Raw genomic sequence first — 14,097 nt, 5'->3', positions numbered from 1 at the left:
GAAGGAGTGACCCAGGAGACCAGGCCATGGAGCCAGGAGAGCTGAAGTAAAAGGCATAAGGTGGGAGAGTGGTGGCTAAAGAGAGTGAAATGATCAAGGGGGAAAGGTGTGAGAAATCTGCAGACTATTGAACTGGTCAAGTACAGAGGAGAGGGGTAATCAGAGGGGTGAAGAAGAAGAGGGTGAAAGTAGTACAGAGGTAAGAAGTTCGAGAGAGTCATAGATGGTGACAAAAGGGTGCGGAAACAGAGGGTGGAAGTAGTACATAAGGGGGTGGTGCTAAGAGGTGTGAGGAAGGCACCCAGAGAGGTGAAGAAACAAAGGGTGAAAGTAGTACAGAGGAGAATGGTGCCCACAGGAGCAAAGAAGGCGTCCAGAGTGTGAACAAACACAGGGTGAAAAATTGGTATTGTGGAAGAGTGGTCCCAAGAGGAGCAAAGCATGTGCCAGGATGGGTGAAGAAACAGAAAATGTGTCAAAGTAGTGCAGAGGAGAGTGGTGCCTAGAGTGGTGAAGAAGGCATGAAAGATCAGGTGGTTACAGATGGGGAAAGCGTTGGGAAAGTGAGCAAGGAAGATTGTGGATGTACTACTAGAGTGTTAGGGAGAATTCTTCAGAATGGCTAATTTCCCTTACTTACTGAGTCCCTCAGCAGCTTTGCTGGATTTATAGGATTTATTTTTTTCACCTGGTAAGAGTGTGAGCCTTTTTTCCCACTCTTGCATGTGTTTTACTGTGTGTGTTTAACATTTTTGTGTTCATAGACTGTGGAGCCTCACCTACTCCACAGGCATCTTTTGTTCTGTGTGTTACACAGCACCTTCAGTGCAGTGACACAGGGTTGTCTTTTAGACTTCCCAACTCAGACTCCATTTTCTGGGACTGACTACTGTCTTCCAGAACATATCAAGTTGCCATTAACTTTATTAGACTCTGTAAAACCACAGAACCAGTACACCCTATCTTACACAGAGTTTTGAAAGGGTTACTAGTTATCCCTTTTTGTCTGCTTCTCTTGGACATTGTTTCGCTCCCTTTTCATCAAGACTTGGCTGGTGGCAGTGGTAACTACCCTATTTTTCCTACCGCAGTTATCTTAAATAACCTTGGTATTGTTTTAGGCTATCTTGGTAGCCTCGAACTTAAACCCACTAGACCATAGATGTTTTATTTAGGTTCCGGCTAGGTTTATTCGCCATTTCATGTTGTAAAAGTCTTTCTCGTGTTTTACTCTGTGCGCCAAACCAGGGTTGATTCCTTTGTTCACTGTCTTTTCGCAGGCTTCTACGCAGAAGCCCTCCTTAGGCGCATGTATGTCTGGGGGTGACAGGATGTGAGGGAGGGGTTTAGGACTCACTGCACAGGGTCTCCATGTCGCACTCTGAAATGGTTGGCTGTGGTGACTGTCCCAGCGGGACAGCCACCCTGCTGTGTGATTGACAGGCAGGCTGTGTGAATGGGGGAAAACTGCATAAAAAGCAGGTCTCTGGCTCTGGAAAGGCAGAGTCGCCACTGGAACGAAAGAACCGACGAGGAGCAGATGGAAGAGGACCCCTACAATGACTGAACCCCCAGCTGCAGGTCCGAATCTTCAAGCTCCAACGACAGAGAAGATCTACCAGGAATCTTCTTCACCTGAGCTGGTGGGACCAACCAGTTCACCCAAACTGCAAGCCAGGACTCCCTCCTCTAGCCGAATTTGCTGTACAGAGCTACAATGAACCAGGTAGCCAGGAAGGTCGGACCCTGCTTGGGTTTTAAGGAGTGCACCTTTTATTCGTTGCTTTGCTCTGCTGCTGGTTTCTTCCCTGGGCAGTGCAGGACCCTCCAGTCTTCCTACTTCGTGTCAGTCAGACAGTCCCTTTAGGAACCGTGAGCCTGCAGGAACTGCCAGGAACGTTTGCCTCAGCTATGCTTCTTCTCCATTTAAAGGTACTGTGCAAATCCAGTTACGTTTCGTTCAGTCACGGTGAAACTGTGTGAAATCTTTCTCCAATCCGAGGGCTTGTCCTTCTCTACTCTTTGAACTAACCTTTCTACCTACCAACTTCGTCCGGAACTCTTGGCAAAGACTAAACCGCGAACTACCCTGAACTGTGTGATCTTGAGAAAAAGACATTTGTCCTATTGACTTTGGCCCTAAGCCTTTTTGATATGATTCCATCACTGTAGTTCCTCTTTCTAGATTGCCCTGCTTACTTACCTGTTGATGCTGCTCAATTTCTGCCGAACTTTGTCTTTCCCTCCCTTTTAAATTACTGGAGTGCCATTTTGCTCACACTTCATTTATGAGCTTAACTTGTCTGGAATCTATTGGGAGTGGTGTGGTGTATTAAGAGTGTTCTTTTTAAACTGCTTTACTTTAGTGAAATGTTATAGTGATTGCTGTCCTTTGAGTAACTATTGATACTGCTCACTTGCTCTTGAGATAAGTCTGGCTGTGCAGCCATCGCTACCACTTTTACTGTGTAGTACAGGCTTGTACCAAAGGTGAATTTGTACTGTCACTTGTAGTCTTAATTGTGTGTGGTGTTCGCAAAGGGTACTGCATATAATTCTGCCTAACATAGTGGAAGAAGATTTTAAAGTAGGGGAGAAAACTACTTCCCACAAAGGAGGAGACAGTGGTAAGGACAGTGAGGAGCCAGCAAAGGGGTATACAGATGAGTAGGTGTTATGGAGGAAGGAAGAACTGGAAGGAAGAAACAAGGAGTTGGTGCAAGAGCTGATGAGAGGTAGAAGACTGAAGAGATGGGGTCTGGGCAGAAGAATGAGCAGAATAAAAATCAGGAAAGCAATTACTTTGTGAGACAGAGGATATGGTGTGGATTCTAGGGTGGCTAATGGAGGCTGAAGGGAGCAAGGGGGAGGCTTTCTCACTGGGAGTACTGGTTGGAAGAGCAAGTCAACGAGAAAATAGCAGAGTAGTTGGCCATCCTTCCACCCTGCCAAGCTACCATGGTCCATATCCCAGGCTTTGGGACTTATCATGCCTGCATCACCAGCCCCGCGTTCCTTGTATACAGGGTCCCAAAGCACCCACTGAGGTAGAGCACCTCCAGTTGCAGAGGCTGGAGGTTCTGAAAGTGGACAAAATTCTAGCAACGAACAAGAGCATGACATGCCGAAAAGGGAGAAAGAAAGGGGAGGTAGCCCTGTGACTGCAATACTGCTGAGGTCTTTCAAAGGAACTCCAGAGAAAGAGCTTGAGTACATATCAAACTGTTATGAAGTCTCCTTCCTGGCTCTGGGGAGCTCCAGAGGAGGTGACTATGGTGATAAGATGCCTCCCCAAGCCAAATGATGATGAGCTCAGAGTAGTAAGGGGATGATTTACTCACACCCTCACCTCACCCCTCATGGGTAACAGGGGACAGTCACAAGGGCAACCTTATTCCAAAAGCTGGCCATTTAAGGGAAAACACTAGGACCTTGGGATGCACCAAGAACTTCTACTCAACCCCACAAAGTTCTGTCCCTTCAGAGACAAGTAAGACCTATGCTTTGGTCAAAACAATATCACTAGTAAAAAGATATGCAGAGCCCCTAAGCATATTCAAAGAAGTGTGGAGCACCGACTAGACAGGCCCAAAGTTTGTGAGAGAAAAGACATTTACATAGACTGGCTAACATTCAACTTTGTAGCAATACTCATCCCCCTGACAGGATGTTATGACCAGGACAGCACCACTGTCAATGCCATCTACGAGACAACCCAAACCTGGATGGCCCAAAACAGCCTCTGTCTTAATGATGACAATATCAAGCTTCTTTTGTTGTTCTTTTTGTTGATGGACCCCCTACCAATCTCCAAACCTCGACCCTGCATACTGTCTCTTCACTATAGATGGTCACAATATTCCTGCCTCCACCTCAGTTAAAACATTGGGCATTTACCTGGACGCTTCACTCAATATGACCTGCCAAATCAACAACATCGCCTCTGCAACAGCCTACACGACAAAACGTATACCAGCAAGTAGACCTTTTCTACCCACCACCAGCCGCATCACGGTTGCCCGCGATCTTGTGCTGTCCAAGCTGAATTATTCTAATGCCTTACTCTGTGGGATCTCAGACAAGAACCCGAATAGGCTTCAGTTCATCTAAAACAATGCTCTCAGAACTGCCCTGGACCACATCGATAAGGTTAGGCGGTCAGTCCACTGGCTCCCCATCTGGGGAAGAATTAAATTTAAAATCCTCATGATTGCACACCACTGTCTGGCAAATAAAGCCTCCACCTACCTCGTCCAGAGGATAAAAAAAGACTCACCAGCCAGACTACCCAGCTCTTCCAACAGCCAGCAGGAAACAAGCAGGGGGCTTTAGCTTCCTTACTGTTGTGGCCAACCTCTGGAACTATCTGCCACTTCACCTGCGTTTTCAGACGTCTTACCAACTTTCAGGAAGCACCTAAAGACTCATCTGTTCACCTAACTTCAGTCATGTACCACCTACCTGGACTAAACCTACTGTGAAGAATCCTATGGATCCCTCACCTAAGCCCTGTCTAAAGTCTCCTCCCAGGTAGCCAGGGAAAGGCAGACGCTTCCTAATCCTGACCATGGGTCTGGTGTACTGCGGATCACCTGGGAGAAAACAGGGCCCAGGGTGGTGAGAAGATCCCGTGGGATGAGACGCATTATATGTCCTCTCAAGGAAAGTGCCTTTCTGGATTGCCAAAACAGGTAATGGCATATTGTCATTATAATGTCCCTGCCCCACATACAAGATCTGTGATCTGGGGAACAAGTTCTGTTAAATCTGAGCAATCCTTATTAACAGAAGGGTATTTCCAAGTATCTCAGATTAAACACCCTCCTTACTCCCAAAGGTGTAATGTGAAAGGATCTAGAGAAAGTGTCTTAAATCCAATGTCTTCTTCTGTAACACCCAATTCTAACAGTCCATCTTTTAATGAGTTTAAGGGAAATAAACCTACCCTTAAAATTAACTCAATTGTTAAAAGATCTAACTTTGCTGAAGGGGACTAAAAGTCCCATAATCCCAGGAGTGCTGCGACGAGGGAGAGGGCCGAAGAGTCATGCAGTTGCAATAGTCAGGCAATTAAGCCTAAAGCCCACACCTGAAGGAACCTAGGAGGCATAAAAGCCCCCCTGAGGTGCAGGCAATTGGAAGGAGCTGGTACTGTGACTGGAATGCAAGCTGTAGCAGTAGTAGCAGAAGGAAGAAGGCGTGAGGCTGGCAAACCAAGCAGAAGTGGGAGAACAAGAGGGACGACGAAATGTTAGGTTTCCACTGAGTATTATCCCCAAGTGCAGGACGGGGACACGAGGAAGGCGGGAGGTGTTGCAAGAAAGCAAGAGCAGTGGTTTGTTTGTGAAGGTGGAGAAATAGCTATCTTATCTTTTCCTTAACATTAGCCTTTGCAGCAGGCTGGAGTAGTCCCAACTCAAGATGGAGGGAATGTTAGTGAGCACTGATTGGATAAAGAGTTACATGAGGTAGTTTGGAATCTTCAACAATATTCTAAACTGCCTCTCATTCCAGCTTAGCACCAAGAAGGCCACAGAAACCAGAACTTCAGAGTAAATCTAAAGAAAATCAAAAGGAAGAGACTTCAATAGACACAGCAGCATCTAGAGACTGTACCACATCATAGCTCTCAACCATTTGTGTCGCAAAGGTGGGTGAAATCATCCGATTTTTTTTTTGGCAGGTGAGACGCCCATTGGAATGAATGCGGTACCCTACTTAGCACCAAGGTCCCTTTGTGGGTCCCTACTTTAACGGCTGGTGTAGACCAGCCGTTAAGGTTGGGTCCCGCAAAGGGACCTCGTAATCAGGCGCTAATGGGTTAACGGCGCTGAAGCCTTTTACTGCGCCATTAACCCATTAGCGCCAGGATCGTAATGAGGCCCATTGTCCAACCCTTAAACAAGGCGTTGTTACTGTCTGAAGCAGTGGTCGTGTGTCACTAATTTGGAAGAGTGAACGTTGTAATAACCTTATTGAAGACTTAACCTTGAAAACTCAATTTTTGAAACTTTAACTTGTGAAAGCTACATCAAGGAGTGGTCGTGTGTGCCTAGTTGTGATTTCCAAAGGAGGACTGAACTCTAACCTTCCCTTTCATACTGGAAAACCATTCAATAGCAGTCTTTGAACTTTGAAAACTAAATTACGAAGTGGTTGTGTGTGCCTAATTGTGAAGAAAGACTGAACTCTATTCTTTACTTTAATACTAAAGTAATGCCCTTACTTTCCCCATGTTATTCCTATGGATAACCTTTACTGATTTGAGTTGCCTCTTCCCTGTCTCAGTATCTGTTGGAGAGGGAGATGGGGTGAGATTGGAGATACCCCACAAAGTCTGTGGGAGAGTAGGTTGGGGTATTTTTGGGACTGGGGGAATACCATGTCTCACCCTTGGGCATCCTCCTCCCAATCCCTCATGACCCTCCACTCAAGTGATCCTGGCTCGCTTGTCCACCCCCAGGGTCGGGATCCAAAAGCGATGGCCCTTCACTGGCCACCTGAATGGAAGATCCTGAGGAAGTGGGTGGGAGAATACCATCAGGCTTCTCACAATAGCCTGTCACTCACATTCAAGAGGAAATCAAACAGGTACAGTATTGCGGATTAACAGCAATGAGAATTAAATGGTAGCCATAAAAATCATAACATGCTATTAATATCATTTATCCTGTGTTCCCAAATTATAACTGAAAATGTACCTGTGAGTGCAGCTACGGAGCTCTCGTCCAACTTCATGGCAGCAGAATACAAGGCAGAGGCTTCCTTCACCTTCCCCTGAAGAATATTCTGATATGCCAGTTCTGCAGCAAACTCTGCATTCGCTGGAGCCATTTTAAATGCCCGTTCCGTAAAAGAATGGATCTGTTGCAGGATTGGTTGATTTTTTCCACACTGCCAGTAACAAAAAAGGCACAGTATTCTTTTATGAAGTACAGATTTGCATACACGAGGAAGTTCCAGTACGTTGAGCGGTCCGCTCTCAGTCTTATTATCCATGTTGGGAATCACCATCTTGAATAATGTCTTGACACCAGGAGAGCACTCATTGAAAACAGGTTCTATCAAAATATTTTGACACATTTGGCCTAATTTGCAAAGCGTTAATTGCCCTAATTCCCAAAGCATTAAACAAGTGCCAATCTGGAGAGGCCTGGAGCATCCCTAATATGTCATTGAGCAAATATTTGATCATAAATAAAGATGCCCCAGGTATCCCCAGATTTGCTAAAGTTATAGGTTTTGGGAATCAGTTATAAGTTCTCAGAAGGATATCATATTGGCATCTCCTGATTTACACTGAACATATTTGTGAATGAGGCAGTTTGTTTTATGCATTCCCTGGACTTCCTATGGCTCAGACTGCTGCACTATAATTTAGAAGTGTAAACTTCTTTCATAGTTAACAGAAATAATACTTGACTTGGAATGCTAGCGAGACAATGGTGAACCTGTACGCAGAACGGACGAACGGGACTGGAAAGGCTGGCACAAGCAACAGAAGAGTGTAAAAAATATGCATGGAGTTCCAAACCCTTAATGTTTCTCTACAACAGAAATAAAAAAATAGGCTGCACTGACAAAACGTGACAGTTATGACCACAGAGCCATTTTGGATCAGTAATGTAAATGAGTTTTTGAAAGTATTTTGTAGTACCAATCAGAAACATTTGGAGAAAATCGATGACGCTATTGTTTACGATCCAGAGCAGAAGCATTTATTATGTACTTTATATATTGGGTTGTTATTGTAAAATTTTCTGTGACAACAGGAAGCAAATCACTTTAAGGCAGGCATAAAGCTTCCACTCGTGTGACATATAGGTTATGTCAGTGAGAAGAAGCAAACACCAGCAACAAAAACGTTTCAACTTTGACGCAACTTTCATTGCAGGTTTTAAATTCTCTAGAAATATCAAAGACCATCCTCCCCTGTTCCCACCTTACTGTTTCTTCTTTCCTCTGTTCGTTCCTGCTTCCAATTCTATCCTGTGCCTCCATATCACTGTAATGTTCCAACCCCCCTCTCTGTTCATTGCTTCCTTCTTTCCTCCCTTCCTACCTTCTTCCTTCTTCCTCCTTTTTCCTGTTTCACTCTTTCATCCTGTACCCCTCCTTCGTTCCTAGTCTCCTTCCTTCAGTTCCTTCCTTTTGTCCCTCACTCACCCTCCCTTATAATCCATCTTGCTCACCCATTGCTTCCTATTTGCCACATGTTCCTTCTCTGCTCTTTGAAGCAGCTTGAAGCGCTATACAAGCAATCAATAAAATTAATTCAATCATATGTATGCCCTTGAACACTTACCAGTCTACTGACTACTATGATTTTCTTAAGATGGACTTCTGGATTGTGAGGCTCCATTGTTTCAAGAGCACTGATAAGGTTTTTGGTGTGATCCAGCGCCTGTAAAAGTAAAGTATGCAAGCAATTGGAAAATGCAGAGACTGCTATATAGTTATTCGGTGCATACATTTAACGCATTTCTGCACCCTTACGGTCTTCTTAATGACAAAGAACTGAAATGGAATCCCTGACAGTGAACAAAACATTTAATTTTAATTATATTATTTAGACAAGAAAGTAGCTTAGCATGTATATGTCAGGAGATGCAACGTTTCGCAAGGCTTGCTACGAAAATTACTAATATGCAAAAGACATTTATAATAAGTTGTTATAATAGTCAATCATCAAACCTACAAAAAAAACACAAAACCCTTTGTTTCTTAGTGTACTTTTTGGGGGTTTTCATTGTTCACTAGCTGCATGAAGGTAATACATGCATAAATAACAGACATGCTTTACAAGTAGGAACATTATATATAACTGAACAGAGAGGCACTTAAATTAACTCTAATAGAGAAATACAGTGCTTGACGTGCATAAGGCAGGGATGCACTACAACATCTCTACACTTGCCTTACCTGAGATTGTAAAGATATGAAACGTAATACTGAAAAATACTACATTTGTGAAGTATGTGCATACATGACAGGACTATAACAGTATTTATGAAAGTCTACGACAGTGTATCTCAAAGTGCCATCTCTCTTCTGGTCCACCATCTTGAAATATTCAGATTCCAATAGAGAAATAATAAAATGGTGACATCTATCTATTTTAACCCACTGGGTAAATCAACTAGGCGCAAATGTTTCCAGAAATATGAGGGAGTGACCAAACGGTACTGAGGGAGCCCAAACTAATCAATGTCAGGCTGGATCACCTCCCCTGAATAAATCTTTAAAATATGTTCTGTAATATTTGGTATCCCATACCAATCCGGTATCCCCTGTCTTCGGCTGTCTTTGTAGATCGCAGACCAAAGTAGGAGAGTTCCGAGCCTCGGTATGGGGTACCAAATGTTGCACAACACTGGCATAACGGCATAACAGAACAGGGGCACTTGTGAGCCCGAACAAGATGGCGGCTCCACTGCGAAACTCTGGAGTGAAAGATGAGGCTGACACTGCGGGGGACTGCTTTTGCGCACTGTCGGATGGGGAGGCTTGCCCTACCCATTCTATGAGCTCCTGAATTCCTGTGGCCGAAGTAGAAAAGCAATCGACCCTGGCTGGGCTGAGATCCAGCTCATAGCAGTGTACATAATGAGCGGGGAAGAAGCAAGGTGGCAGGAGAGACTGGGGTGCGCCACAACATGTTTGTTTGTTTGTTTATTTATTTATATAGCGCTCCGGACCCGGGAGTAAGAGGGTGCTTAGTACAAGTTACAAGGCACAGTACAAGGTAATTAGCAGTGATACTTTAGCAAAGGTTATTTACAAAATATACAGACAGTGGAGGTAAATACAACCAGTAATGACCTAAATGAGGCATGTACAATATATACAAGTTGTAGCTAGGTCTAGCTCAGAGGTTGACTTTTTTTGTCAGTAGCCACACAATGGCCAGTTTCCTGAAAGACTGGGGGAGTTTGGAGGATTTGATGTTCAGTGGCAAGGCATTCCAGAGTTGGGAGGCAAGGACAGTGAGGCTCGAGCCTCCGGCTCTTTTGGAAAAGATTCTGGGCACCGTGAAAGGGTGTTGGAGGATCTGGTAGTTCTGATGGAAGGTTTCATGGTGAATTTGTTGGTAAGGTAAGGGGGGGCTAGTTGGTTGAGGGCTTTAGAGGTGAGGCAGAGGGTTTTTAGATCAATTTTTTGTTGAATGGTGAGCCATTTGCAGGTGATTCTGGTGGCAGAGATATGCTCGCGTCTAGGAATATTTAATGCTGCACGTAGCACATTATTTTGAAGGACTTGGAGTTTGCTAATTATCGCTTGGTTGGCACCTAGGTAAAGGCTGTTGCAGTAGTCTAACTTAGATTGTATGAGAGCTCTAGCTAGCGTGAGGCAGCTATTAGTGGTGAGAAATGGTCTGCAGGCTCCGATTAGTTTTCCTGTATAAGCGGTGGCTGAGGCGGTCGAGTTGACTTGTTTAGTGAGATTAATATTGGCATCGTGATGAAAGCCAAGTGTTTTCACATTTTTGGCAACAGGTATGGTGTTGCCATCGATGATGATATTGGAATAGTTGGGGCTCAGCTTTTGTGCCTGAATGACGGAAAATATTTCATTGATCCTGTTAACATCAGTATTGTAATTGCCAGAGATGGTGAGGAGTATCTGGGTGTCATCCGCGTAGTTTGTGTAGGTGACAACCAGACGATCCAATGTATCAAAGAGAGGCTTTGTAAAGATATTGTAAAGGGTGGGGGAAACACATAAGCCTTGTGGGACACCACAAGTGATGGGGATTGTCAATCTGGAAAAGTGAATACCCTTCATTTGGATGATAGACATATCTTGATGGCCGAAGGCCAACTGTCTTATGCACAGAATTATAGCAATACAGACTGCTATGCTTGACCAACAAGCGGCCATTTTAAACGTAGCAAGAATCGCCATTTTGCTTGTTAACCATTGCTCATTGCTTTCTGTCTAAACTGCTTTGCAGCTTGCAATTCTTGCGAATTCTGCTTACTCTGCTCAACTGTTAACATTGTTGTCTGAATATGAAATGGCAAGGCCGCGGGACTGAGGAGTTCGTTGAAAATCCTCGTGAGCAGCCCAGAAAGGAATGCCCACGCTCCCTCTCTGTAGCCTTGAGGGAGAGCTGCAGGGCATTTAATCATTTCACAGCTGCCAGCCAGTCTCGTACTATGGTAGAATATGTCAGAATAAAGCAGCTAAAGGCTTGAATTATGCTCTTCTTACGGCCCCCCTTCACAAAACCCTTTAGAGCGTGTCGGCTCACAGGACACGAATAGCACCTCATAGATAGCAAAGCTTGGAATGTGACTCTTCCTCCGTGTGCAGCTTGCTTCCAAGAACAGAAGCACCGTGTTCTGTTCAACAACTAGAAGATGCCTCTGCACTTTCTAAATTGCACATTGTTACTAGAATAGACATTGAAAGTTTCATAATTGTCATACTCGTCGGAAATGTCGATCATCATCCCCGAGTTCAAAGAAACTCAATAAAACGGGGGTGTTAAACATGCATTTTGTATATATGTAACTGATGTACGTAATTCGCTCTCTTGCGTCCCTCGAGGTCTAGAGAATACACGTCGCGGGGCGTGAGACCACAGTTGGCCAATTGGGACTATTTTGCTTGCAATAAACCCTAGCATTGGGAATTTTAACCTCATGTCTGGCGCATCCTTTCGTGTATGGTTATTGCCTTGTTTCCATATCGCGAGGGACCCATGAGGGCCCCTTTCACGATGGGGTCTGCTGCTGCTAGCTGGGAGAAAACCCTCATGGTTCTGTTGGCCAAGAAGGACTGTATCCACATGACAGCAGAAGAGGAGAAATGGGCGGCAGAGGAAAGGTGGTTACAGAGTATTTCATGGTCGACCAGGTCAAAGGCTGCTGAGAGATCTAGGAGGAGTAGGATGGCAGCGTTGTCCTTATCTTTAATGTCGTCAATCTGACTTTTGAGATCAACAAGGGCAGTTTCTGTTCCATGTTAAGGTCGAAAGCCAGACTGACGCAGTCCAAGTAACTCGTTGGACTCCAAGTAATTCTGGATTTGCAAGTAGGCAACTCTGTCGAGGATTTTTACCAGGAAGGGAACGGTGGTAATAAGCCTGTAATTGGTGGGAATGGCTGGGTCTAGGGTCTGCTTTTTCAGAAGTGGGAGGACCCACGACTGTTTCGGATTGTTGGGTACTGAGTTAGTGGAGAATAAGGCGTTTATAAGCTTGGAAATGAATGGGGAGAGGTCTCTTGCTGCATCTTTTATGATCTGTGCGGGGCAGCTATCCCCTTTGCAGTTTGACGGTTTGAGAGAGTTTATAATTTTTTGCACTTCTAGTGCAGTTACCTTTTTGAAGGTGAAACCAAGGTTAGTGTTAGAGGTAGTGGGTAAGCTAGGGGTGGGGGGGGAGTTATTACTAGAGAGCTGTAATCTTTTGTTTTCAATTTTCGTTTGTAGGCCAGTGATTTTGTTCGCGAGGGTATCTTGGATGCTTGTGCACCATAGTTGGTCCTTCACAGACGTGTCCGTCGGTGGATTGGGATTTTCTAGCTCCTTCAAGATGGTGAATAGTTCTTTAGCACTGAAGCTTGCGTTACTTATTCTTACATTGTAAGCTTCCTTTTTAGTGCGGATTATTTCATTTTTATAGTGGGAGGATGCATTTATGAGATTAGTTTTAAGTTCCTCTGATGGATTCGTTTTCCAAAGGGTTGCCAATTTGGTTTTCTTGTTTCTTAGTATTTTAAGTTCAGGTGTGTACCACGAGTTAAGATGGGCTCTGGGTTTACCTTTACGTAATTTTAGTGGGGGAACGGTGTCAATAGCTTTAGTCATGGCGTTGTTGTAGGTGTCTATTAGTATGTTGGGGTCCGATGTGTCGGGTATCCTATTTAGGGTGGGTAGAACGAGTGGAATGAGGGCTTCCGCGGTAATGTTGCACTTATTTCTAGTCAGAAATGCTGGTACAGGGGGGCACTGTGTATTGAGTGGGTTATTCGTGCTGATGTCAAATAATAGTAAGAGATGGTCGGTCCATATAAGTGACGCCCAAATAGGGACCCACTCCCACTTGCCCCTTCGTAGACGTTGTAATTGAGTAGAGGCAGAAGAACGGCGAGGACGGGACGATCGAGCCGGGATCAAGAGGTGTACGGGGCACCCTGTAGAAGTGAGGAGAGATTCCTTCGCAGATCTGCACACATTTGATCCCTGATCGACGTACCGGGCCAGAGGACAAAGGAGGCGAGGGTGCCGAAACGAGGCAGAAGCCAGAGAAGCGCAGACACGACGTTGGGAGGGGTTGCGTCAGGACACATGCGACTTGTTTTATCAGGTGAGTCATTCCCCGATTCAAACGAAACCCTGATTATTGGCAGAGTGTTGATTTTGCAAATTCAAACATCCAGAGTAAGGTTGGTTAACCAAGGGGAAGGTTAAAAACATGCCTGGAGTACTGTCCACTTTAGCGGGGCTTTTCCGCTGCGGTAGACAGTCCTTGGAAAATGGCCAAAGTGCACCGCCTGGGGGAACGCCGGCTTATGACATGTATGCAAAATATGGTGTGGGAGCGAAAATATTTTGTGAAATTTGGCATAGGCAAACTAGAAAGCAACAGAACCATCAGTGGCCGATTAATGGTAGCTTTGAGATTGCGAGGATAGATAACCTAGAAAGGGTGTTGATAAGGGAAAAAGCACGACCCGCAGCTTTTGAGACTATCAAAGATTGGAGGAGGGAAGCAATGCTCCGACTTAGGAGTAGAGAGAAGCATGCGCGTAGGCACAAATTGAAGCTTGAGGTAGTAGAAGAAAGGAGGAGGAGGAGTGGACAGCAAGTCTAAGACGGGAAGGGAGACGTGAGCAAATGAACATAGAAGGAATATACCCGCAGCGGGAACTACACATAGCAGACGAATTAATGGAACATTTGTTAACCCATACGGGTCGAGGCCCAAAACCAGGAACGAAACCAAGCACGCCAGTAGTGACTGCGCAGGCCCAACCAGTAGCTTTCATACCCCCTCCCGCAGCCCTAGCACTTCCCCTCACGCAAGCATCAACCCACGGCCCACCCACCGCTCGAGCCCTCCCACATGCGCAGACTGCACAAGCGCAA

General features: G+C 45.1%; 1 protein-coding gene across 2 annotated transcripts in view; it reads right to left on the bottom strand.

The window, feature by feature from the left end:
• The window catches only part of TTC21A (tetratricopeptide repeat domain 21A), a 1,029,691-nt gene that overhangs the window by 657,867 nt on the left and 357,727 nt on the right, over positions 1-14,097 (bottom strand). For both annotated transcript variants that reach the window (XM_069647746.1, XM_069647747.1), the window contains exons 8-9: positions 8,306-8,404; positions 6,702-6,894 (exon numbers count right to left, since the gene is read on the bottom strand). In XM_069647746.1, the coding sequence (XP_069503847.1) occupies positions 6,702-6,894; positions 8,306-8,404 (292 nt within the window). The remainder of the gene's footprint in view (positions 1-6,701; positions 6,895-8,305; positions 8,405-14,097) is intronic.

The sequence above is a fragment of the Ambystoma mexicanum genome, chromosome 2q (assembly GCF_040938575.1).
Source record: "Ambystoma mexicanum isolate Mex_15411 chromosome 2q, UKY_AmexF1_1, whole genome shotgun sequence".
NCBI classification, from domain to species: Eukaryota; Metazoa; Chordata; class Amphibia; order Caudata; family Ambystomatidae; genus Ambystoma; species Ambystoma mexicanum.
The sequence above is the reverse complement of the archived record's forward strand: the minus strand, read 5'-3'. Positions and strand labels throughout refer to the sequence as shown.